We start from the raw sequence: 27,336 nt of genomic DNA on the forward strand, positions 1-27,336 counted from the left end.
TCTTTGTAAAGCCTCACCAAACTTCAAGAAGTTTTTGAATGTGTCACCAGGCATGTGGATGGAGGTGACCCTGCTGACATAATACAGCTGCATTTTCAAAACACATCTGACAAAATTCTTCATCAAAGGCTTTTCAGCAAACTTGGCAGTCGTGGGATAAAAGGACTTGTTATTTTATGAATTACTAACTGGTTAAAAGTGGAAATAAGGAGCAGTGCTCTCTAGGATCTATGTTTGGATTATGCTTTTTAACTTGTTCATAAATTACATTAATTTACAATAGGAATTACCAATGCTAAACAAGTTTGGAAAGGACAGCAGGGTATTCAGAGTGTGAAAACCTGAGGTGATTGTGAAGAGCTCCAGAAACCTCTCTTTAAATTTGATGAATAATTAATCAAACGGCAAATAAAGTTCAGTATAAATAAATGTAAACGTATGTGTATTAGAGCAAAATTTGCTCTGATGGACAAGGTCCCTTAATTTCACATACATACAGATGGGATTTGAGCTGTCTGTACCTAACCAGGAAAAATGTAATAAATACATCAATGAAGACAGCAATTCAGTGTGCAGTGGCTGTAAATCCCATGCTGGGGATAATTAGGAAACAGATTAAAATAAAACTAATAACATTCCCTTACATAAATCTATTGTACATCAGCATCTGGAGTACTGTCTACATTACGGTCCTTCCATCTGAAAAACAGAGCTGGAAAAGCACAGAAGGCGGCAAAGAAAATGATAGGGGGTTCAAAGACCTTCTTTATGAGAAAAGGCTAGGATATATGGGACTCCACCTTAGAAAAAAGATAACAGGGCATGATTAAGTGTATAAAAACAATGCACAAAATGGAGAAATGTTAAAGGCATAGGATTTTCTCCTATTTTAAAACACTGGAATCAGAAGTCATCCAATGACGTTGATCGTAAAGAGATTTAGAACAGACAAAAAGAAGGTACTTTTTTACAGATCATATAATTAAACTGTGGAATTTATTACTGTAATATGTGGTGATGGCCACGAACCTGGATGCTTTTAAAGGGTGACTGGATAATTTCACAGAGGAAGGACAAGTCTATCAAAGGCAATTAGTCTTAAACACTCAAAGGAGAGTATACCTCCAAATACTGATTGCACGAGAGCAATCAATCATCAACTAACCATATCTTGTTTGTGAGCACCCCAGATGCATTTAGTTAGCCACTGTGAGAAACAACATGCTGAATGAAGATGGGCCCTGGCCTGATCCTGCAGGCAAATAATAATAACAGTACTCTTATTTATACTATGTATCAGGACATGTATAAAATATTTGAAATTGGAAAAGAAAGCCAGAACAACTAAAATCTCGACACTTCATTTTGAGGTTTAAGTTCAAAGTGTATTAAACAGAAGTGCACTGCTGCTGGCTTAAAATTCAGAATGTCACACTAGTATAACACTGTTTTGCATAAATATTCTTGCAACTGTCAGCAAGTCAGTGATCAACATTCTGTATTGCTTTTACAAACAACTTTATATATCAGTAAATCACACAATTAATATAGAAAAACTATGAGGCTTTCTTATAAATAATGGAACTCACCTTTAAAATCGCATGATGGATGAATGATCCTATTTGCTGTTGTGTAAATGACTGATTGTTGACACGAGAATATAAGATCTGCATGGAAAATTGTTTAAAACTAAACATCAGAAAATATAAAAAGTAAGCTTTTAGTGAAGAAAAGCTGAGATTCTGTTTAAATTACAGGACTATCACTGATTAAAAATCTTTACAGATTACACGTAGCTGTCTTAAATGTTTTATGTTTTTTAGGCTGTTTTAATTACTATTAGCTGCTCAGAGTCATGAATTTAAGATGGGCAGCCACATAAATTGAGGCAATAAATAAATAAATAAAAATTAAAAATATCAATTAAAGTGGGTACAAATCTAATATTGCACAATATATATGCCCTATTCTCTTATGCCCATTGCAACATCTGTTCCATGCCTTCCCCCTCAAAAAACGCTAGCAACATCTATTTCTCATTGTGAACAGAGAGGAAGAAGGTAAAATAATAATTATTATATAATGCAAAGTATGTCAATATTAGGACACTACCATCACTGATTGGTGAGTGATGGTAGCACAGCATTAAGGCGGAGTAAAGGCATTTCAAATCAAGGGCTTCATCGTTCACAGCTCAATCTCTTAACCATCAGCAAAGTTTAAAACATCACACTTTATGTTAGTACAAAGTGTAAACTACTACTGGTTCAGTTTATTACCATCTTTTTACATATATCATACAATTATTGAAAACTGCCAAACCTACAAAATCATCTTAGAAAACTACAATGCAGATTATTCTTTGATATCACATAAAACACAAATCTTACAGTAGTTTCCTTTCCTTAATAGTTCATTTATTTCTAAATTTGATTATGTGGGGAGATTTTCTTGCTTTTAAGAATATGTCAAGTTTGGAAGTATCCATTTGTAAAAACAATGTGCATGTTAACAAATTAATCAATAAACTTACTTGCTTTGCATAATCATCTGGCATCTTTTCCGTCAGATCTAGATGCCTGTTTAGTTCTTTGATCAAGAAGTACACAGAGTCACTGTTAGGGGTGTCAGTAATGGAAGAACAATCTGGCTCATGAACTTCTGTCTGTGTGAGGTCTTCCCCTGGATTGTCAAGTATCGAACGGATTCTAACAATCAAAACATATTAGAATAACCACATGATTCAGACAGCAGAGTAATAATCCCACACAGCATAGCTAAATCCATGTGGGGGAAACTAGTAGAAGTAGAACTATTAATTGCAAATAGTCAAGAGAGCAGTTTGACATCGCCCATGTAGCTGCACTATTAATGGCAAATTGCAAAAGATCATAAAATCAGTGTAATTTATTATTAAGACAGCAGTTTCATAATTGATGAAGATGCATAATTTCATAACTTTATTTTGTGCTGCTTAAAACAATGTGGTTTATAGTAATTTAGGGTTTTTATATTTTTATAATTACATTATGATGTTTTAAACTATGGAATATAAACTGCTTTGGGTACAACAGAAAAGCAGCATAAAAATTCTTACCTTTGTCCCCTGTTTTCTGGGTGTAGGATATAGGTTGGCAATTCCTCTGGGGAAGGGATAGCTGGATAGGATTTTATACAATCTGATCTTTTAGGCCACATAACATTCTGCTTATCCTGATCAAAGGAAAAAGATTCATGAAGTGGTTTTGTTAATCATCGCTTATTTGTTAACTGCTAGGTAAACTTTTTAGAATATGATATAATAAAACAGACAGAGCAAAATTTTCCAGTTAAAAGTGGTCAAACTCAGTGACAGTGATTCCAACTTATATAGACTGATCCTTGTTCATAGCAGGCCAGTGCTTTTCAAAGATCAAGCAGCAGTTTTTGAAGCTCTGAGCACTATAATGGCAATAATTTTATTCTTATTTATACTACATATTTTAGCAAGTTTAAAGTATCTGAACTAGAAAGGGAAGCCAGACTAACTGAAGTATTATGTAGTGTATGTCCAAAATATATACAGTGGTACCTCGGGATATGAACGCCTCTACTAACGAACATTTCGGGTTATGACCAGCTTCGGCAGGAAAAATTTACCTCGAGTTACAAAGTCGCCTCGACTTACGAACCGGATCTGCGGCCATTTTCCCTGCTGCCACGCGGTCGCGGCTTCCTGTGGGCGAGGTCGCGGTAGCAAGGAGACGTTCGGTGAGGCTTGTGGTGTGTTTTGCGGTGTTTTGCGAAGGTTTTTGGTGTGCGTGTTAGCATGGCTCCAAAGAAAATGCAGAGCATTTTCCCTCTTCATGCTGTGCCAGTTGCACTGTTTTTCATGTTTTTGTGGTGTAAAAATAAAATGCATATGTTTCAGAACGGATTGTACTTTACATTGAACCTTATGGGGAAATTGTCTCGGGTTACGACCAACTCGGGATACGTCCAGAGTCACGGAACGGATTCAGTTCGTATCCCGAGGTACCACTGTATTATAAATCTTCCACGATGTCCAGATCAGAAGAAAGAAGAAACATTGCTGTTGTATCATTTACCCTATAATCATCAGCTTCCAAACCCCATAATGAGAATACAGAATGGACCCAAGGGGAGGACTCCAAGGAGTGGCTGAGATCACTGCTGTTGACCTGAAGTTCAGAATTCATGGATGCCATAGTAGCAATTGAAGAATCACCACCAAACTGCAAAGAATAATACAGGAATGAGAATGAAGGATAGAACTGACACCTCAAGGATTTTTTTAAAAACGTTTTTTACAAAAATAACTTGACTAGACCCAATTTTGCTTCAAAATTTTGGAATATTTACAAAAACATCTAAACTAACTGACAGATAATACATATGATTTTTTTGGGTTGTTCTTGATGCAAAAAAATTCCTTAGGCACTTATCACTTGATGTTTACATTTCCTGAAAATGCTTGTTGAATGTAACAGAAGCTGAAAGCATACTGTACACAAACAGAGAGCAAACCCCATTCCGTTCTAGCACTGAAGATGTTACCTAGCTGGGTAACGACATGTTTGCAAGAAAACAACCAAGTTCTGAGAACCCCAAGGATTCCACTTTTTTTATTATTATGTATATTCAAGCGTATGTGGGACGCATGTCTCATGGAGGGTTGTGGATCTAGGAGCAGATAATGTTCTCCAACATTGCTTACTTCAATTAGGCACAAAATTTGCTCCTGAAGCCCCAAGAAGGAGAAGCAGATGAGTGTTATAAAAGAAATATTCACTAAGATTTTTTCTAGGCAGTTGGTAGGATCAAAGAATGGGGAATTTATTTATTTATCTATTTACTAAAAGGGGCTATAGGGCACCACATTCAACCAACTCTGAGTGGTATACAACTCCCCATTACATAAGTTGGGATTAAAAACAAACATAAAAATAATCAAATGTAACATTAAATTGAACATGGGTTAAGTACAGAAGGATGATGATTTCTAACTATGAGAGAGACCTGTTCTATTAAAAGTGATTTTTCTCTTTAGTTGTTTTAAAGCAATATTCAATAAATATTTATGAATAGTATTTAATTTCTGTATTTCAAAAATGTACTGGTAGAAGGGAATGGTGGGTAGGAGGAAATCTATGGAGGGCCCTAGATTGAGTTTAATCTCCATGAAATCAAGAGGCAAGGGATATGCTATTATTTTTTGCTTTTTTAGAAATAAAAATAAAATAGGTAAAATGATTTTAGCTTGGCATCTGTTCATTATTTGAGCTTTGGGAAAGACACACTGTCTTGGCAAGAAGATTGCCTATCTTCACTTGTTATGGTACTGAAGAATCTCCATTTTTCCAGGAGTTAAAGGCATGTAGCAATATATTTTTGTGGAATGAGGAAGTTTAGGTCAAAAGACACTCTGAAAAAGTCTTTAGTTCCAAAAGAAATGATCAACATGCTTCATTTGGGCATAAAGAATTGAGAACTAGAAAAGGTTATTTCCTAACAGAGGTTAAACTTAGATTAAAGTATACTCTGAATAATTTCATGAGATTCAGGTATACATATGGAGTGTTCAGGAACCCGGCAAAAGATGGAACTTGGAGCTCCAAATAGAGTTTCTGCGGGCAGGCTAGACATTGCCATTCCTACATTTTGTTTAAAAGCCTTGCTACAGGTAACTTCATGGAAACAGATTTAAAAAATCTTATTTTTAGGTATCTCAGGATGATTTGTGTTCACCTTTACAAACCGTGGGTGAGAAAGAGAAATTCACTATAGACAAACCTCAACATATTCAACATTTTCAAACATGTCACCACGGTGATAACGGACAGGTTGGTCCCACTGGCAATGCAAGCTGTGCTGCTGATTACCCAAGCGACAAATCTGATGGTTTCCTGCAAGATATGAAACATGTACATATACAGAGAGATATTGTATCTAGAAACATCTGTTTGCCAACAGCTATAATGAGCTACAGAACAAAAACTTTTAGCACAATTTAAGTTTCTATGGAACCATTTAAATAATTCAGAGGACTCCCATTTTGCAAATTGATAGATCTGACTTGAGAGAGACACGCATGCCTTTGCCTTCTGTACAATGTAGTTACCTACTTCAGAAGGAAGCCACAATTTTAGGGAATGTTGCTGCAGATGGTCCCATGAGCTTGCAAGATGGCTTTCTGAGAAGAATACAAGGACTTAATGCTTGAAATGAGATCCTGAAAGCCTTCACATGTTTCTATAAATGTTTATTTGAACAGCAACACTGACTTTGTTTAAATAAAATAGAACTTAACAATATGCATTTTTTTTATCATTCTAACATTTATCTGGCAAGTATTCTGCTCAATGTGTAAATGAATACAAAAGCGTTGGCTTTCCTGAAACAGAACTGAATTCTTTAGACAATCACATGGGTGCCTGCTTGGCTTTCATGTTTATTTATGAATATTTGTTATATGACAGATACCTAATTGTGCCTCTTTCGCCATCTGTGTTTCATGGATAATATTCCTCAGGATCTGCTCTTCCTGAATCAGTTTGTGCTTTTCTAAGATTTCCTGCTGCCTCAAGTAATGGTCATGTTGCTTCTGATATTCCTTCAATTCATTTAATGTTCGTTGAAGTGATCTTGAAAAACATCAGAGAAAATTCCATTGAACTTACTTTAAATGTCCTGCAAATTTACTTTAGTACTAATTCTGATGTATTGCTTTGTACTGCTGTTACTAGACACAATTGTTATATTATGTTATTTTTTATTATGTTAATGTTGTTATTACCTCAAAAAAAAAAAGAACAACATAGTATTAAAAGGAAAAGTAAACCAAGACAAAAGCAAGAATGAATTTTAAATGATTATTATTTGTTCTATTTTTTAAAATTGATGTTATATGTTATTTTAAACCACAATATAAAATACAACTGATACAAGAATGGCTAATATGATGAAAGAGCAGAAGCCCATTAGTTTTCCTTTGATGACAGCGGAATGAAGAAAGGCCTACCTGTGTTGAGCTTCAAGTTTTTGCTCAAGCTTTTGCTGGCATAGGACAGCATGCTTCCTTTTAATTGCTTGCTCAAACCCTGGCTTGGCCTGTAAAGCATGATCATAACATAAAACTGAGTGGTTGTATTCCCCAAGCATCTGAAAAAAGATTGAGAAGGAAAAAGATCTGTCAGCTGAAATAAGGTTATAATAGAAAGATCAGTTTTGAAATTTCAACTATCATCTTGATTATTAATTTCACCATGTGATTGTGTTGGAGGTAAAATTATGGTTACTATATTACTACTTCAGTGAGCTTTCTATTCCCCTTCCCTAACAGGATATAAATGATCTACTAACTTAAGACAGAATAATTTGTAATGGAGTAAAACAATGGAATGCTGTCATTCAAGAGAACTGAAATTAAGGTCTTATTTACTGCATATATGTTTCCTAAAGTATAATAGCTGGTGAAGACATCACTGTAATCCAGAGCAGCATGGACTACAATAGCTGCATCAGCAGAGAAGTGCGCTCTGTGTAACACGTTTGCCAGATTTATCAGTGCAACATCTTTATTATGCCTGAAAAGAAAAGAGACAAAATAATAAGTATGATTATTTATGTATTTTTTTTGTAAAAGCTGATCGATTTCTAATATGTGTGGTAGAAGTAGCAAGCTATCAGTCTGAGACTATGGAAAAATGCATTTCACTCAAACTGAAAATGCTAACTATACACAGGGCTTGATAAACTGCTGGCCCAACCCCATGTGAAGGATTTCTTTATTTCAAACCCATTATGCATCTAGTTTGCTATCCAAAGATTACCTTTAAACATATCGATTAAATGAGCAGATATATTGTAGATAAGGCCACTAGTTTAGCCTAATGTTTAGAAGTTAACAATTTAGCTGACACGTTCAGTGAGTTAAAAAACATGCATGAACAGATTTCTTCCTTGATTAATAGCAGAATGAAAATTTAAGAATGAATTAATGTATGTATGTGTGTGTCTATATTTATAACTATCTGAACTGTAACAATAATTTTAATTAAAACATTCCCATATTGGCACAATAAAGTAAATTATAATTATGTCATTTATGTTCTGGGATAGGAAACATTTTGAAGTTAGTGTAAGTAACAGAGACAGCACCTTGTGTAAGTATCATGGCATTCAATTTATATTCAGTTATGTGGCTCAGAATAGCTGATAGCATTACTATACATCACAAGTAGCTAATGCAGAAATGAATAAGCCAATGTATAACATAGATGAAGTACTACTACTTAAATGTACCAAATGGATTATTTATTCGTTGATTAGATTTATATTACACTTTCCTTCCAGGACCTCAGTATTTGTTTCCTCCAACTGAAACTAAACAAGGGCAAACAGTATTAGTATTTATAATTATTAAGGTTAAAAACTCTCTACTAGATGCATTCAGCAAAATGAAAGATGAAGAAGCCCTTGAGTTGACTTTGATACCTGATGACTGGATTCTTGGTACGGTTAACAAAGTAATTTACACAGTCTTCTTCTTGTCTTTCTTTTTTTTAAATTTCCAACCTAGCCATCAGCCCTGATATTCTCAAGTGGTTCCCCATTCATATTCTATTTCAGCAATTAAATCATACTGAGGCCTAGTAATAATGGTAAGTTAGTGCATGAAAGCCCATTATTGTGTGATATAACTGCGTTTTCCTATCAAACTTGAGTTGCAAACAATAATAATTTAACTTAATTTTCAATTATATTATATTGCTAGTAAAGTCGATCTTTCTCATTAACATCTTACCTTGTAGAAAAATGGAGAGCTCGCATTGCACATTCCACTACTTGATATGGGTCATTTTTTATTCTCCAATAGAAGGAAGCCATATTGTATAACACCCAGGAAGATGAATTCTGTAAAAGGAATAATAAACGTGGAAAGAAATGATGACTTTTAAACTAAATATCGCCCCAAACATAACCCCATCTCTGTGTATACGACCATAACTTTGTTGGAGTAATTTTTTCTTCTAAAGACCTTTCAGATACCATATTCATGTATGTATGTACTGTATTAGACCTTTTTTGTTTAATCCCGCCTTTATTACTATATAAGTACTGTATTTATCAGTGTATAACACACACTTTTTTCCCTAGAATTTGGGGCTGAAATCCTAGCTGTGTGTTATATGCCAATATGCGTATTATACGCCGATGTATAAGCCCCTGTATAAGCCCTGCAGCTTCTCACCTCAAGCAGCAGGGCTTGGAGAGTGGAGCCTTTATTTGAGCCAGGGCTGTAACCAGGGCTGCAACCGCGTGCTTCCCACCTCCTCCTCCGACTGATGGCACTTAAACCATGCCTCCTCTGTTTGCAGTCTTTAGTAATATCACCCGCGCAGTCTGGCACTCAGTATGTCAGAGCAAAGCGCAGGCGTTTTGCTCTGACTCATTACTACACGCCGGACTGTGCAGGTGATGTCACTAAAGCACCGTGAGCTTCCCTCCTCTCTTTGCAGCGTTCCGGTGTGTAGTAATGAGTCAGAGCAAAGCGCCGGACCACACGGGTGATGTCACTAAAGACTGAAAACAGAGGAGGCATACCCTAATAATAAATTAATGTACCCCCCAATCCACTTTATTTTGCTTCCAAGTCATTTATTTTAAATTTAAGTTTTTTTACTCAAACTTCCTTCTTAAAATTAAGGCGCGTGCTATATACTGTGCGTGTTATATGCTGATAAATACGGTAACTCAAGGCGGCAAACATACATAATACTCCTCCCTCCTCCTATTTTCTCCACAACAAGCCTGTGAGGTAGGTTGGGCTAAGAGACAGTGACTGGCCCAAAGTCACCCAGCCAGTTTTTATGTCTGAGGCGGGACTAGAACTCACAGTCTTCTGGATTCTAGCCTGGAGCCTTAACCACTAGATCAAACTGGCTTTTAAAGAGAGTAAGGAAGTTTTTGGAAGCTGCACTTTGTGAGGAGACTGACAATTGCAAACTGGAGGGAGCTACATCACACACGCACACACACACACACACACACACACGTTAGGCTTTGGGGGAGGATTTATTTTTTAACAATGATATGCCTACTTTAAGAGTTATCTTAAAGTCATTCTGTTCATGAGTTTCCCATCTCAAAATGATGGGAAACTGTACTGTCAGTTTTCCGTAATCATGGTCAAAAGGGGCATTTAGGGCCACAGAAAGGTGAATAAGGCCTCCTGCTGCTTGGGCCTGCAAAGCTACTTGTATCTGTTCTAGATAATGCTGGTTTAAACAAAACAACAAAAGTAGTGACTATATTCATACCTTCATGAGACCTTCATATATGCGATGGCCTATCTCTTCTATATTCCTTCCTAATCGTCTTGATAGGTAATTCAATACAGGATCTTCTTTAGGTAACAAGGGTGCAGAAAGATTAACTCTTTCTTGAATACCCTAGATGGAAAGAGGAAAAGTATTAGCATTTGAATTCTTAAGATGGCTTGACTTTTTGGGAAAAAAAAGTTTTCCCCCCAGGTTCTATGTTCCCTTAAAGTTAATTAGATTTATGGAGCAACTGTGCATATATAATATTTCTTAAAGTATAACTAATATGAATAACTTTGAGGTGTGCAATTCTGATTAATAAAATAAGAAGTGTCTGGATGCATGACATCAAGATAAACGTAGGTCAGCATTCTTTATAAAAATCTCAATAAAGCAGGCAATGCCATCCAATAGAAATTGGCCATTGTTTCATCATATTCAGCTTCCCCACCTGTAACAAAAGATACACTAGTTTTCAAAAGATAACTATTATGATTTGGATAGCCAGTTTACTCTAGTGGTTAAAATGCTGGGCTAACAAGGAAACCTGAGTTCTAGTACTGTCTTAGTCATGAAAGCCAGGTAGATGACCTTGGACTGGTCACTTTCTCTTAGGCCTAAGAAAAAGGCAGTGGCAAACCAGTTCAAAAAATACTGCCTAGATAACTGCATGGACTTGTCCATGTAGTCACCAGGAGTCAAATCTGATTCAAAGAAAAAAAAAAAAGAATATCCAATGTAAGTTGCTGCATTTTTATACATATAGAACCACAGTCTTGACTGATACATAACAGTTCAAAACCAAACTACCAAATTATAGGATACCAGAATATGATTCTTAAGAGACTACACTATGTCACTGTAAACAATTCAGCGAGTATATAACCAGTAGAACTGTAACCCAATTAAACTTATACAACTTTAAAAACAGTATCATATATAAAATCTATAAAAGAATGCATATCTCTCCAGATAATACAAAGATTAAGAGACATGACAAATTAACTATTTAGAAGAGTGGACTGCTGCTAGCACTATCTGACGCTATGTATAATTTAAAAGTTACTGAGCATTGCAAACAAGTGAAATAGTTTCTGCTCAGAAGACTTAGATATACTCCTTTAGATACTTTTACACTAATTTTTCTTAGCAACTATAGTATAGGTGACAGAAAGTCACATAGACAACCATTAAACCATAGAATGACACTATTAAATAAGGATATATATACACACACATACACATATTAATATGAGGGTATATATGTTCACAAGCAATGCTTCCTTTGTTAGCAAGGAAAGGGGAGATGGGAAAGAAGCATGGAAGAATAGTACTAATAAAAAAGTCACATTCACTTTCTCAATTTTCTTACTGTCAAAATTATCCAATCAGGTATACAGGTAGTCCTTGATCGGGACTGGAATTTCTGTTACTAAGTGATGCAATCATAAAGCACAACTGCATCACTTAGCGACAGCAATCCCTGCAATCCCGGTTTCCACCATTAACCAAATCCCATGGTCATTAGGCTAGGCAACTTCTTGCTAGCTTCCCACAATCAAAGTCAATGGGGAATCTGGCAGAAGGCTGCAAGTCCCAAACTGGCAGGCAGGTAACTGGCTGCTGCTGGGTGAGGGAGGGAGTGAGGATGTGAGTGGGGGAGGGTACGCAACAGGCACGGGATGGGGAGGGTGTGTGGTGCAGGTTGGGGAGGGTGTGTGATGCAGATTGGGTGTGTGAGGATGTGTGCGAGAGACACAGCGTGGGTCAGGTGTGCAAGAGGCATGACATGGGTGTGAGGGGGTGTGCAAGAGGCATGGGTCATGGAGGATGTGCAAGTGGCCAGTGCAGCATGAGCGTAGATGGGCTGGGGGAGGGTGTGCGAGTGAGGGATACTTACCCCAGTGACTTGCAACCTTTGCTGCCGGCGTCCCCACTGACTTTCTGAGGAAGCCAGCAGGGAAGATTGCAAATGGCAATCATGTGATCGCGGGGTGCTGCAACCAGTTGTAAGTGCGAACCAGTTGCGAAGCGTCCAGATCGCAATCACATGACTGGCGGGGTGCTAGGATGGTTGAAACTCCGAGGACTGGTCATAACCACCATTTATTCGGTACTGTTGTAACTTTGAACGGTCACTGAACGAATGGTCGTAGGTCGAGGACTACCTCTAGTTGCTTTAAATGACCATATGTAATACTTCTCAAAAGCATCAGGAAAAGTACCAAGATGCAGCCATTAGCACTACAACTTGATAAAGAATACATGGCTTCATCACTCTGAACCCTTAAAAGCCCTTTAAATACATTTTCATTACAGTCTGCATTGGTTTAATTTTAATACGTTGGCTCTTTGGAGTTTTTTAAACTGCTGCTTATAAATAAGAGTTGATGGGGCAATTATTTTTATTATGCTTGAAAATTAGCTGCCTTTGTAGGGGCAAACTGCTCTGAAATGTAATTTAGAAATCTTTCAAGTGGTAAGTGCAGTGCATGTCTCCTCAGAAGTAAGGCCCACTGAGTTTTATCAGTTTAAGTGGGTATAACATGGCAGTCTCAATGAGGCCGAAGATCTAGCTGTCCATATCAAAATCATGATTTCTTTGGCAAAGTGGTTTTCTATTTAGGTCTTAAAATATTCATATCCCCATATACAGGCAAACGTTTGCATCTAGTTTGCAGAAATGTTGTTACTGAACTGAAATACTCAATAGCAGAAATGAAGTATAAAGCATAGAAGAGGCATGGAAAAGAATAGCCCTGGCCTGTTGTGCTAAATGCCATGGCATTAGGTAACTGAGTTTATTCACATAGAACCAGGATTCCAAGGAAATCATGTTATAAAATAGAAAATTGCTAAAATGTAGGCCTAGCATTCTACATGAATGCATTGTTCCTTCAATAATTCAGAAGGATGTAAAGTTTGGAAAAAGTTTTTTCATAGGAGTGTTTATAAGCATACAGAAACCAAGATGAGATTGAGAATACAACACAATACAAAAAAGTAGCTAGAACAGTTGTTTAAAAAGTTAAACAAAATTAAAGCTCTGTCCCATCATCACCGAAAGCAGTTGCGATTTCTGAATTTTCTTTTACTGTGTTAATAATGCAGTTGTAAAACTTGTAAGTCTGCATTATTTCAAATAATAACATAACTGATTACTTACCCGTAAATGCTGGAATGCATGAATGCTGTATGGCAGATCTAAAATTTTAGTACATTCTGGTTCTTCTAGGTCTAGAGGTAAAGGAGACTTTGTGTCTACATAATCTTCAAGACTAAAGCATAAACAAAACAAACAAATAAATAACAGAATTTTGATGCAATGAAATAAATTACAAAGTACTAATTAGAAAAAGCAATGTGGAAATACTGTCAAAAATCTTCAACTCTACTAAAACATATATTTCTATATCACTTCACTGTTCATTCTTTCATCTCCCAAAGCAACTATAATTAACAGGATAACCAATAATCCAGACAGCTTGTTACTAAGTAGGGATTGTTATGATATCCCTTTCCCACCTCCTAAAATTATAGGTTTTCTAATTTTTTGTACAATTAGCTATTTTAGTACCTGATGTCTTTGCTCTCTAAGGTGATATAAGTGCCATCATAGAGATCCAAATCCCCCAAGGGCACCTTTGCTTTAATGCAGTCAGGATCTTCTTTATTATGCCTTTGTTCCAATCCTGTATCTCTGTCTTCATTCTCCTCTATATGGATCTTCTGAGCTACTAATTGTTTCTACAAAAAAAAACCCCACCAAAATAAAATCAAATGCATAGTTCAAAATGCAAACATCACTAAAAATTCATATTCATTTCTGTTTCTATGAAAATGACATGGCAATTGTCTCTTGATCCTTAACCTCAGGGGCTATAGGGGTCATGTACAGTAATGTTACTAGTTAGTGATCTGAACGTTTTCTGCCTATTTTTTGAGGTTGGGGAGTGGTTAGGATTTTAAGAGTTAAAATGGGAGTATTAAGTCTTAGGTTCATCTTTATTTTTATTTAAGCAAAAATTTGCCAAAGATAATTCTATTGAAACTTGGACATTTTGTACCTAAATCATATCACCAAAAATCAGCAATTCTTTTCAATCTGAAATGGCTTCCTGTTTTTCAAAAGTGACTTTCTGCTTATATGGTGCATGTACACAAGGAAGAACCTTAAGTGCAGAGGCCAACCTGCCTCCCCACCGTATCTTATTATACAACTATAGTTGTTTATCTTTTCCGAGTTCCAAATCTACCCTCTCTCTCACTGCAATTTTGAAAAAAGGCACGGCATTGGAACCTGAAGAAGTAATTTCTTATTTCCAACTATATTAGACAACTTCTGCCTGGTCTCCCTTTTTTAGGGAAGATTTCAAAGAAGATGGTGGGCTATAGTCACAAAGAATCTTAAATGATTATCTGAACACCTTTCAGTCATGGTTCAGGACCTGGAACTTGAATGAAAACTGCATTGGTTGCTCTGGTGGAAACTTCTGTTGATATCTGGATGGGGTGATCACAACCCTCTTGGTCCTATTAGATTTTTTGGCAGCATTCAGTACCATTGACCATGGTATCCTACTAGACCATCTGTGAGGTCTAGGAGTGAGTTCACTGTGGTTCCGCTCCGTCCTGAGATGGCAGTTCCAGACAGTAGTAATGGGTACAAAGTGGCCAAACCCATGGCTCTTCTATTGTGGAGACCAATAGGGTTCCATTTTCTCTCTCATGCTATTCACCATCTGTATGAAACATCCTCTCTAAGTAAAATCTGTTCATCCAGTACAGTCTTCCTGAGAAAAGATGCTCTGAATTTCCATCTTAGACAAAGTTAGTGGGGCCGGGGGCCAGAAGCAGATCTTTTTGTCTCCTAAGATTAGATTGGCCCCCTTCCCTATTTATTAGGAAGGTGGTTAACATAATTTTGTTCCACTGGGCATTTGAGGATTAGGGATATTTTGGTGGGCTTAATCTCATTGTGGATCTGTTTTTGTTTACATATACATTTGTTTTTAATGAATGATGGTATATACTGATTGTATTTTTATTGACTTACTACATGTTGTAAATTGCTCAGAGTCTTGAGATGGAAGTAGTATACAAAAGTACAGTACTATGCAAAAGTTTTAGACAGGTGTGAAAAAATGCCTAATTTGAAAGTAAGAATGCTTTCAAAAATATATATTGTAATTGTTTATGTTTATCAATTTACAAAATGCAAAGTGAGCAAACAGAAGAAAAACCCAAATCAAATCAATATTTGGTGTGACCACCCTTTGGCTTCAAAACAGCATCAATTCTCCTAGGTATACTTGCACACAGTTTTTGAAGGAACTCAGCAGGTAGGTTGTTCTAAACATCTTGGAGAACTAACCACAGATCTCCTGTGGATGTAGGCTGCCTCAAATCCTTCTGTCTCTTCATGTAATCCCAGACAGATTCCATGACGTTGAGATCAGGGCTCTGTGGGGGCCAAACCATCACTTCCAGGACTCCTTGCTCTTCTTTACGCTGAAGATAGTTCTTAATGATATTGGCTGTATGTTTGGGGTCATCCTGCTGCAGTATAAATTTGGGGCCAATCACACGCCTCCCTGATGGTATGGCATGATGGATAAGTATCTGCCTGTATTTCTTAGCATTGAGGACACCATTGATCCTGACCAAATCTCCAACTCCATTTGCAGAAATGCAGCCCCAAACTTGCAAGGAACCTCAATCATGCTTCACTGTTGCCTGCAGACATTCATTATTGTACCACTCTCCAGCCCTTTGGCGAACAAACTGCCTCCTGCTACAGCCAAATATTTCAAACATTGACTCCTCAGTCCAGAGCACCTGCTGCCATTTTTCTGCATCCCAGTTCCTATGTTTTCGTGTATAGTTGAGTCACTTAGCCTTGTTTCCATGTCAGAGGTATGGTTTTTTGGCCACAATTCTTCCATGAAGACCACTTCTGGCCAGACTTCTCCAGACAGTAGATGGGTGTACCTGGGTCCCACTGGCTTCCATCAGTTCTGTGCTGATGGCACTGCTGGACATCTTCCAATGTCAAAGGGAAGTAAGCATGATGTGTCTTCCATCTGCTGCATTAAGTTTCCTTGGCCAACCACTGACTGTCTATGGTCCTCAACATTGCCCATTTTTTGTGCTTCTTCAAAAGAGCTTGAACAGCACATCTTGAAACCCCAGTCTGCTTTGACATTTTTGCCTAGGAGAGACCTTGCTGATGTAGTATAACTACCTTGTGTCTTGTTGCTGCGCTGTCTTGCCACCGTATATGACCTGTGACATGACACTGTCTTCCACAACCTCACCTTAGTAGCAGAGTTTGACTGTTCCTCACCCAGTTTTAAGCCTCCTACACAGCTGTTTCTGTTACAATTAATGACTGTGTTTCAACCTACATATGAAATTGATGATCATTAGCACCTGCTTGGTATAATTGGTTAATCATACACCTGACTCTAATCCTACAAGATCCCTGACTTTGTGCAAGTGTACAAAGTGTGCAAGTGTAAGAATTGATGCTGGTTTGAAGCCAAAGGGTAGTCACACCAAATATTGATTTGATTTAGATTTCTCTTCTGTTCACTCACTTTGCATTTTGTAAATTGATAAACATAAACAATTACAATATATATTTTTGAAAGCATTCTTACTTTACAGCATTTTTTCACACCTGCCTAAAACTTTTGCACAGTACTGTATATAATACAGATTTCTTAAACAGTAGATTGTGCTGATATTTCTACCAATTTAAATATTACATACAACAGCACCCAACAGTTTTACTAAGATTTCCTCATGATCCAATGAAGAAACTGGACTCTTCAAAATTAATTGATTTAGTAATCATGTTGGGGTTATCTATCATGAGTACACATATTTGTTGAAGGATTACTTAGTATTACTTTAGTAACACAAGTCCAATTCACAAGGATATTATTTATACAAGATATTATCTCTTAATATTTAAAAAATTGTTAAAAACCTGGTTATTCAAGCAGGCATTGGGGAATTAAGGATACGATAATCAGAGGGTTATAGTGTTATTGTGATGATTTTATGAAATTAACTGGAATGAATGTTTATGATTTTATAGATTGTAGTGTTATTTATTTGGCCATATGTCTTACTATAACTGTAAGCTACTTAGATCCAGCCTACTAAAGAGGCATAAAAGTACCTGTAATAAGCAAACAAATAAACAAATAAAGCTATTTGTATAAGGTAACTTTCTTTTATTAAAATTTTTCTTTTATTAAAACTGTTTTTTAAAGATTGAGGAGATTATTTTGAATTTGGATCCAAGGAGCTACTTTTCATGCATGATTATTTTTTAATTAAAGTGGTTGGATTAATGATCTTCTGAAACTTTTTAGCCATCAGGTTGTCCTTAACCTGCATCAAAATGGCTTTTTGAAAAATCTATTATTTTCTAGAAAAGTCTGCCAGCAGATGTAAGGTGGCAAATAAAAGGTGAAGTCTTCATCAGCTGAGAACTACATAGATATTATTGGTTTCTAAATGAATAAATACACTATTTCAGATAGAAGATAAAAACTATTTACAACAATGCTAAACAAATCTTATTTAGATATATACAGGGATCCAAAGAGTTCAGTTAAATTTTCATAAGGGACATGCATCAGCTTGGATGACTAAACACAAATGTACATTACTAAAAATAGAACTGGGACTTAAACTTCCAGACTCAATATTTTAAAACTACAAATTCATATTGACAAAGAAAGCTATTGTTTCCTAATTTTGTTTGCCAAAAAAGTGGGTTTTGAAAATAAAATAATTACACCAATCTCACCTCCAGCTCCTTGAGGTAGTTAACAGTTGTTTCTTGTCTCATTAATATTACTAAATCATGAGGATGTTTCAGGTTCATTGGTGAGTCAACCTGCAATACAGTCCAAAATAACCACTGTTGTAATTTTTCTTTCAAACTTTTTTGCAATAAATCCTTTTGAATAAATCTATCCTAGCCTAGTAAACACACTGTAGCATACTGAGAATGATGAACACCCCTGGGCCTGTATCAAGGACTACTTATATGCTGGCTTTGGACTTCTGATCTTGGTTAGTTTAAGCTATGGTTCCTATTTGGCTGAAAGAGATAATGGTGGGTTCAGTTTTGACACATATTACATTCCAAGTTAGAAAATTGGTATTAAGCACAGTTCTGGACATAACAGAGAATTGCAATTTAAACTAATCAGGATTGAGGTTCTGAAGCTGGGAAACACGTATGCCTAATTCTTTTGTCTTTTTAAACCATTGTTTACAAAATAGATTTATTATATTCAAATTGGGACCAAATTATTATTTAGACCAATTTGATATAATTGATAAATCATAAATTGAACTTTTCATCATATTAATTCTTTCTCAATTCTCATTTTGCAGTACTTCAGGGGGCAATGTATTTGTCTTCAGAAACCTCCCTCTTTAAAATTACAGAACCCAAAAGAACACAGAATTTGTCTCTTTCCTATCCAAAGAGATTAGACAATGGAGTAAAAATCATAGGTAACTGAACAAATTAAACTCAAGGTGGTAAAAGGTATGTGCTGCTGTCTAGATAGGAGAAAAGAAAAAGAAAAATTCATTCATAGATCTTTAGAGAACATTCTGGAAATATTTTTTTTTTAGTAATTGCCCTGTTATTCAAAAGCAGGGAAAAGAAAATTCTACTTCATAAAAGGCAACAATGTTCAATGGACATAGATTAATTAACAAAAGAAAAATACAAACATATGCAAGTGAGAGGGTCATCAAAAAAAGGGACTTAAAACACATTTGTTCAATGTACACCATTAAGATTACACTAGTTTTATCAGCACCTCCTCCTCTAGATTCTTTCTCATTTTTTCTCATGTGATACTTCAGTCACCACATTCAGCACTTCTGTATAGTCAAATAATGGACTAGAATCCACTGTTACAAAATTGTATGTTTCTGGTCACTGACTGTAACAAAATGAAAGTGGACTTAGCTCAGTTGGCACTAAAGAGATAGTTTCAAATGTCAGCAGAAAGGCTGAATTCTTATTTGAATGTACTACACAATAAAAGTGGCATGCAAAATGTTTCAAATTAAAAATGTTTAGTGTTAGAAACATCCTGTTTCAAGTCCAAACAGCTGTTCCAACCATTCTGGAAGTATTCTAAGATTAAAGCAGCACTTTTTAAACAAGAAATATCATTGGAATGGTATGAACAATGTTGGAAAATTTCTGGTAAGGTTGAAATGATCTAATTTGAACTTCAAATAACTGTTCTGAGTTTGAAATGGGGCACTTCAAGACATTTTTCACACCCCTGAGAAGAGGCCTTAAACAGTTATGTTTATTCTCTGATTTAACCACTTCCACATTTTTTCCACACGCTTTCCCATTGTGTTCCCACATCTGCATAGAAAATAAACATTCAAGAATATCTATAGTAGAAAGCAGAGGAGGTATCAAATTCAACAGAATACCTTACCTAGTGCCTTATCTATTACACATATTTTTAGTAAGAAGCTTTCTTCCATCTAGCTAATAGAGGTTTCTAAACATTTGCTGGGTTTGAAGACTTTTAGAGCATATACAATTGTTCTTTTCTCACAAATTGATAAGGCAGACAATCAATATATACCCCCCCCCATCACATTCTGGAGAACTCTGAGGCATTTCATTTTTGGTGCACATCACACCACTATTCCAGGGGTGTTCCAAAGGTTTTTTGTATTTAAACTGTTCAGAACCTGAATTGGTTCATGGTATTCTTGACGTGGTCTATGCAAAGCACCTTTTATCTTAATTACATTTTTACAAATATAAGTTTTTAATTTCCATTGATCATATTTCCAGTTAATTCTTAAGACTGTCTCCTCCAATACTACCTAACAGTTGGTCCCTCTGTCATTTTGTTACAAATGTATACATGCCTATTGATGCAGGAACTTACAGAATAACAAATGCTCAGAAGCAGGCTACACTTTATATTATTTTTAAAACCGTTTAAATTATTGTGTATTTTATTGCCTTGTGCTATAAAAGGTGGATTTATTGACTGTTTTATTTATTTTTTCTATTGAAGACTGTGTATTGTTCTTCTGTATACTGCTTTGGGCTCTAAAGGGTAGAAGAGCATTTTAAAAGTAAAACTAATAAATTATTATTAATAAAACACTATAAATTAACTATCCTAGCCAGGTGCCCTTTAGATGTATTGGCTTTCAACACTCATAATAACCCCCAATGGAGTGGGAAGGATGATATAAAATATGGAGATGTAACTTCTTGGGCCAAGGGATATTTTGGGGCAGTCTCTGAGGGTCACAGGGAGAGAAGCCAGTGATACTATATCACTGGAATAGCTGGAGCCAATATTTTCAGCTTGAGGGGGACATAAGACACTAATTTTGCCTTGTAAAGTCCTCCAAATGGGGGGAGGGGGAAGACAGAATTTTTATTTTAAGTGGTGAAACAGGTGCCTTAAAATTCTGCAGAGCTTCTGGTATCCATTTACCTGTTAATATCCTCCTGAAAGCCAGAACTCTGGCTCTACCCACTCCAGAGGTGCTCAGAAAGCTGCAAAAGGGGAGCTGGGTGCCTCATGCAGACTCTTGGCTGCAGATTGTGCACCTTTATTATAAATACTCAGAAGGAAGCTTCATCAAAAATAAAAAAGAAACACTATAATGGAATCAAAAGACTTAACTGAGAAACTGTGAGAAATTCAATGTGGAGAAAAAATAAATTAATGGGTACACCTGATATAGACAGAAAAGAGAGACTAGTTTTAGAAGTATTCCATAATAACGTAGGCTGCAATCTAATTTCTGAATCTTCTAATATCAATAAAAACATTCTGCAAGTTTTGCACTTACAATTACGGTACAGTGTTTTGGGCAAGTGATTAACACTTCAGGGACAGAACAATGTTCTTTACACAACAGGATTGAAAACTAAAAAAAAAAAAATCATCCACAGATAAGTTTTTCTAGAAAGCAATAATTGAGGGAGTCCTGAACTGACTATGCACATGAAGGACCAATGAAATGGTTGGATTAAAAGCCAATAAACAGATGATTTGGAAGATGCACCATTTTTCAGCTGAGAGCTGAAAATGCGGGAAAGCAGAATATAAGAAAGCAGCAGCAGCAGCAGCAGCAGCTACCACAAGGTTTGAACCACTGTAGAAAGTGGAAACCTAATTAGAAATAAAAAATAAACAAGGAAAAGGAAATGAACAGAATTACTTTGAAGTCAAAAGACAGGTGAGAAACAATATGGTTTGGGGACAAACAACACACATGGGATAAGATGAAGGGGATTCAACTTCAGCAGCTGCGCCTTGCCATTGCTGCCTTACAAGTGAGCTGACCAAGGTCCTGAAGAGACAGCATAAAGATCTTTTGGTGATGCTTACTTAGAAGGGGAAGCATTTTGTGAATGTAAACTATTGTTCACAAGAGGGAACACAGAGAATCTACTACCTTAACTTGATTGATGAGTATAGCTGAGGAGAAAATATGAGAAAGTAACAATTCAGTATGGGAAAGGGAATTAGAGTAGATTTCCACAGAGAGCTAGGGAGGGAAATTATGTCTGCTTTTAGGGATAAGCACGCTTTCAGTTAACTCAACACTCACTCTCAAACCTATGTACTGTTTGTAGCATTAAAAGGGTATACATATCACTTAATATTACTTTTTTCTACATGTTCTGTTGTATCAAATAAGTCCATATTTTACTGAGCTGTTAGAATTTTACCTTTATCACCATTACTTTCAATCCTATTTACATATTATACTAGTTTAGAGAGAAAAATATGATTTTTTTCCCAAAGGGAAAAGATTGTTGTATTACACATCAGTAGCTAGATGTGTAGCTACAGTAGGCCTTAAGCTAGAATTGATAATTTTCAGTGGCTGCTGGGTACTACACTCACTGAAATTCAAAAACTTGTGCAAACACCTATTTTTCAAAAGTGCTATATATTGCAGTATTACTTTTAAGGCACCTAGAATCCATATAAAAGCAGCTTCATTAGCAACTGAAACTATAGCAGTGACATCAGAATTTCCTTCTCGGGTAACTTTCAAAGCAAGGTTAGATGGAAGGAAATCAGTTAATTTCCCACGAAAATTAAAATGTAAAATATCATTATTGCCTTACAATTTACACATAAGAAATGGGGAAAGTAGATTCACTTTCCTATCCCTGCAATGGTAGAAATCCAATCCTTTCTACTTTTATGTTCAAACACAGCAGACCCATTATTGTGTCAATACACAACACTTAAAAATGGCTTTGTACTCAATCCACAAAATCCATCTTGTGACTGAACTGCTGCCATAAAACTCATGGCTTAAACATTTGCCTAATATTCAGATTTTCTTGCATCTTCTTCACCCCTTTTTGGTAACATCTTATTTGATGACATGTTCTGAAGAATTCAGATGCTTTAACACCCTTTTGTATTATTTTGGTCAACCCTAAAAATGAAATTGGAATTAATGTTTTAACAATATTTTTCCTTTAGCACTGGCATTTGTTTATTTATTAAATTTATATAGCTGCCCATCTCACATCTCTGACTCTGGGCAGCGTACAATAAAACAATCAAATAATCTAAAATAATATAATACAACCATTTAAAAATTTAAAACAATTAAAACACAGATATAAATAAGACTGTGGAAGAATGAACCAACAACTTACACTGTTGTTGTTGATGTTAAATTATAGTCAGAAGGCCTAATCCTTAACATGTTCTGGGTCAAGATGCATGTATACATGATTTAATTAAAAAAAAATGATATTCTTGTTGGATCCTCAACCATTTCACTGAACCTTTGAATGAAGCTTACAAATCACTTCTATGCATAGTGATGAAGAAACAAGCATTTTCTTACTATTTTAATGGAAGCTCACTGCTAGTACTATAGCTATTTCTATGCTATATTAAGTTTACGAACTGTTCTATGCCTAATCGGAACAAAAAAACGAAGTCAGGATGTGTATATTTTAACACATATAACTTGTATTTTCAAAATACCGCAGAAAGCCCAATTCAGCCATATTCCTAACTGAATATTGTTGTTGTTCAGTCGTTAAGTCATGTCCGACTCGTGACCCCATTTGACATTGTCCATGGGGTTTTCTTGGCAAGGATACTGGAGTGGGTTGCCATTTCCTTCTCCAGTGGACCACATTTTGTCAGAACTCTCTGTCATGACCTGTCCGTCTTGGGTGGCCCTGCACGGTATAGCTCATGGCTTCACTGAGTTACGTAAGCCCCTTCGCCATGACTGAATATTAGGCCATTATATAACTTATGGTAATAAAACAGAGCAAATAAAAATCTGAACTGCAGCATACCAAATGGAGCACAAAACCCTTTAATCCCTAAATAAAACAGTTTCTAGGACTAGGATTCAGATTATTATAATCTGATAACTATTGCAAAGCACCCTCTTTTTGAAGACTGTTGTGTGCATGTAGAAAAAACTGGACATCAGCATAGATCTGAATTATTAAAAGGCAATTTATCCCATCCTGATTCTGGAAAAGGACAATCAGAAAAGGCAAATATAACTCTGAGTACTAACAGACAAGTGGGATCCTTGTGAATAGCCTCATCCAGTTAATTTTACTTTTAAAGAGATTTTAATGTGTTCTTTTCTGAAAAGATCTAGTCTTAATTAAAACTATATATTGCTGAATACCTAGCATTTCTCCAAGGATACACTTTAAGAGTAATCCTTATCTTATTAACTTTAATCAATATTCTAAGTCATGTGCTAATCCAATCAAGAGTTGCTTTCCCAACTAACAAACTATGGTCACATCTGAGTAACAATATTTTTTATTCCCTTTTCTGACAATATTATCCTGCTTCCAGGATGCTTCTATGTTTTAGTGAGCTAATGCCAATTAATATGGGGTCATCTTTTCTTTTTCTGAGTTCTCTAACCAGGGTCTTCTACTCACCTACTCTGCTTGGCCAATCCCATATTCATAGTCAAGTAAGTAGTGAATTTCCCACAGCCGTAAAGCTTACACTTTCCCATTATTTCCAGAGAAACCAGAGAGACTGTAAGTTTAGAAAGATAAATCCCAATACGTATGTTTTTGTGGAAGCCCAAGCAGGATAAATTTCTTGCAGACTAAAGAGTTAAAGACTTCCTTTTCCCCAACTAGAACTACAGCTGTCTCCTGCTCTGAAAAGTCAAGTTTCTTTGCCTCTTGTTTGAAGAAATAAACGTGGTGCGTGTGCGGGTAGCTGCTTATGTTGTAGTTATAAAGGATCTCAGAAGATAACTTAAGGGGAAAAAAAAGAAGTAGGCTTAAATATATATTTTTTATTTTTGTTAGGGACAGAGCTTTAGGTAAACCACCTTTCTGAAGCCTTAGTCCTTCCCAAATCAAAAGTAATTTTCCAAAAAGAGATATATCTATGCCAGAAACAGGACTTGTACTGTTACTTCAGAGGTCAGCACACAATCTGATCAGCTAATGCTGCTTGCAAACATCTCTTGAGGGAAGCCAACATTATTTCACCAACATATGCTTCTTTGAAATTTGCAATAGGCCATGGTCTTTTAGCAGTGCTTTTTGGAAAAGCTTAAGCAGCCTGACAGCCAGACGGTCTCTGTAGAAAGGTTTCAGAAGCCTTTTCCCCAACTCTAGCCAGCTCTTGCTTCACCCCCCTGCTCTGGCCTCTAGAACCTGAAGCCAACAGGATCGGCTAAGGCTGCACTTACTGTAGAGGAGACTGATGTTTTTCCTCACCAGAGTTCTTAAAGAACTGAAATTTCTCAAGAGCTGCAGTTCAAGGGTACTATATAACATTGAGGTCCCAGCCAAGAGAGGACAGGAAAAGTTATCCCAGTGTTCTACAGTGCTGTGGGCATCCACTTTGGGTCTTTTTTATCTTTTGCCTAGATCCAAGCTGATAGACAACTTTTTGAACATTCTCTTCCATCTTTATGTAAAAGTTCTGTTTCCAAATTGGACCCTCCCCAGTTTTACCTCAATTCCACTGAAGTAAGTGCCCTTGCCTTTTTTATTTTGCACTGCAGAATTAATTTCTTCAAATTAAAATTAGTAGAATTTGTTGTATATTTGCTATTCTCTAAAAAAAACTTGAATACTTTTATTCCATCTGCTTTAAGCATATCAGCAAAAATTCTTTTAATTGGAAGGTAACAAATTTGCAAACATAGCTACAATTACTGGAGTTACTGATTAGCAAGTAGGAAAGCTGGGACAAGAACATAAATTAAACTTTCTATATTCAACCATGAATTTTAAAAGTAACTAAACTTTTCCCAGTTTAAACATGCCATTCACTATGTATAATAAAACAGATTTCATCTATCCCAGTGTTCGAGTTCCAAAATTACTCATCAATCACGGCTTTTGCTGAGAATTTTGGAAATTAGTCCACAAATCAAAGGAGATTGGATTGAGAAATGTTGCAGTGTGATGTACAGAAGAAAAGTTTTTTAAAAGAGCAACAATGAAAGATTTATAAGCCTAAAGAAAAAAAGAAAACCACTGAATTCAGACATAAAAGGAACAACAGAACATCTGATTTAGATAAGTGAAAGATCCCTAATATTTTTATACAATAAGATATTTTGAGAGCTTGTTGTGGGTATTCAAAGAAAAACCTAGATATGAACATGCATATTGGGCAGTGATGCTCCTCTCTGCTGGCAAACACTCAACATGTGAAAAAGAGAAAACAAGCTGCAATGGCATTACTTTTTTTGTTACATATCTAGTTATCGGCATCAGTGAACTACAGTTATATGACTATCATCATTTATATCTCATCTAGTAATTGCTTAATGAAATAAATAATACAATTTTAAAAATTTCAGAATAGGCAAACTTCTCCATAACAAGTGATCAATGTGCTTCACTGTAAAAAAAAAAAAAAAGCCTAAAAACAATATTCAATAATCTGGACTAAAGTACTGTGCCTCTTGTATTCTCTCAAGAGCAAACTGATTAAGACAACATTTTTTTAAACGTAATTTTTTTTCTTAAGGTGTGAGTCATCTAATAACAAATATGAATTAGAGCATTAGCTATAGCTCTGTTAACTCAACAGCTAATTTATACCTCCTAATACAGGAATCTAAATAATTTCTGTTTGCTGTTTTGTATGATTGGGTCTCAGCTAAGGCAAAAAAAAAAAAAAAGGGGGGGAGAAAGAGAGAATGGAAGCACAGGGGAAAAACAGAAAAACAGAGTTAACTACAGGGCTTCCTACATTAAGTAATTTCACAAATTTTCATAGCTATTGGTCATAAGATTGATCCATTACAAGACTATTTTAAATATATTTCCCCATTTAAAAATAAAAAAACCCTGCAGTACATGTGCAGTATGACAAAAGATATAAGGATATGCGGAAGAATGAATATATGTTATATGTAATTCTCTGTTTAGCAATAAATGTGGTTTGATGGTTATATCTGCACTATTATTGATTGAATTTATTTTAAAAATGACAAAGCAATCTGGTTTGGTGCAATCATAAGAGTAAGTACCAAAGACTATTATTCTGTCTCTGCATGGCAAAATGGGACTTTGTACTCTTGAAACTCTGCTAAGAGTCTCCATCTTTTACTGAATGGTAGACATTAAACAGCAAATGGAATGAAGAGGGCAAAGGTAAAGCTGACGATGCTGTCCGCTGAATCAAATGAGTGAAAGAATCAAAGGAGATCTGAGAAAATACAGTGCTTATCCTAATTGTATATTAGATAGAAAGTATTCTTGAACCTAGCAGATTTTTTTTACAAAAACTATTAATAAATTAGAACGGCTTTTGCAAAGAGATGCTACGCTTTATATTAAATCCCATAGGCATCCAGTTTGCTGCAATGAGAACAGAAAGCAGCATTTGAGACTTTATTCTCCTCCAACAGGCTTCTCATTGCCATATATAGGCAGGAAAATGAGAGATGTAAACTTTATGTGAAGTGT

At 35.9% G+C, this 27,336-nt stretch overlaps 1 protein-coding gene across 3 annotated transcripts in view; it reads right to left on the minus strand.

The window, feature by feature from the left end:
* The window catches only part of TTC17 (tetratricopeptide repeat domain 17), an 84,236-nt gene that overhangs the window by 55,490 nt on the left and 1,410 nt on the right, over positions 1–27,336 (minus strand). For all 3 annotated transcript variants that reach the window (XM_088145764.1, XM_088145763.1, XM_088145766.1), the window contains exons 2-14: positions 18,151–18,240; positions 13,903–14,072; positions 13,492–13,603; positions 10,323–10,454; positions 8,807–8,916; positions 7,442–7,586; positions 7,022–7,161; positions 6,484–6,644; positions 5,794–5,906; positions 4,089–4,235; positions 3,098–3,213; positions 2,534–2,708; positions 1,590–1,667 (exon numbers count right to left, since the gene is read on the minus strand). In XM_088145764.1, coding sequence (XP_088001890.1) covers positions 1,590–1,667; positions 2,534–2,708; positions 3,098–3,213; positions 4,089–4,235; positions 5,794–5,906; positions 6,484–6,644; positions 7,022–7,161; positions 7,442–7,586; positions 8,807–8,916; positions 10,323–10,454; positions 13,492–13,603; positions 13,903–14,072; positions 18,151–18,240 — 1,689 coding nt within the window. The remainder of the gene's footprint in view (positions 1–1,589; positions 1,668–2,533; positions 2,709–3,097; positions 3,214–4,088; positions 4,236–5,793; positions 5,907–6,483; positions 6,645–7,021; positions 7,162–7,441; positions 7,587–8,806; positions 8,917–10,322; positions 10,455–13,491; positions 13,604–13,902; positions 14,073–18,150; positions 18,241–27,336) is intronic.

This window comes from Python bivittatus, unplaced genomic scaffold (assembly GCF_059951505.1).
Source record: "Python bivittatus isolate LINGU-HERP-01145 unplaced genomic scaffold, Pbiv_v1 ctg000480_np1212, whole genome shotgun sequence".
NCBI lineage: Eukaryota > Metazoa > Chordata > Lepidosauria > Squamata > Pythonidae > Python > Python bivittatus.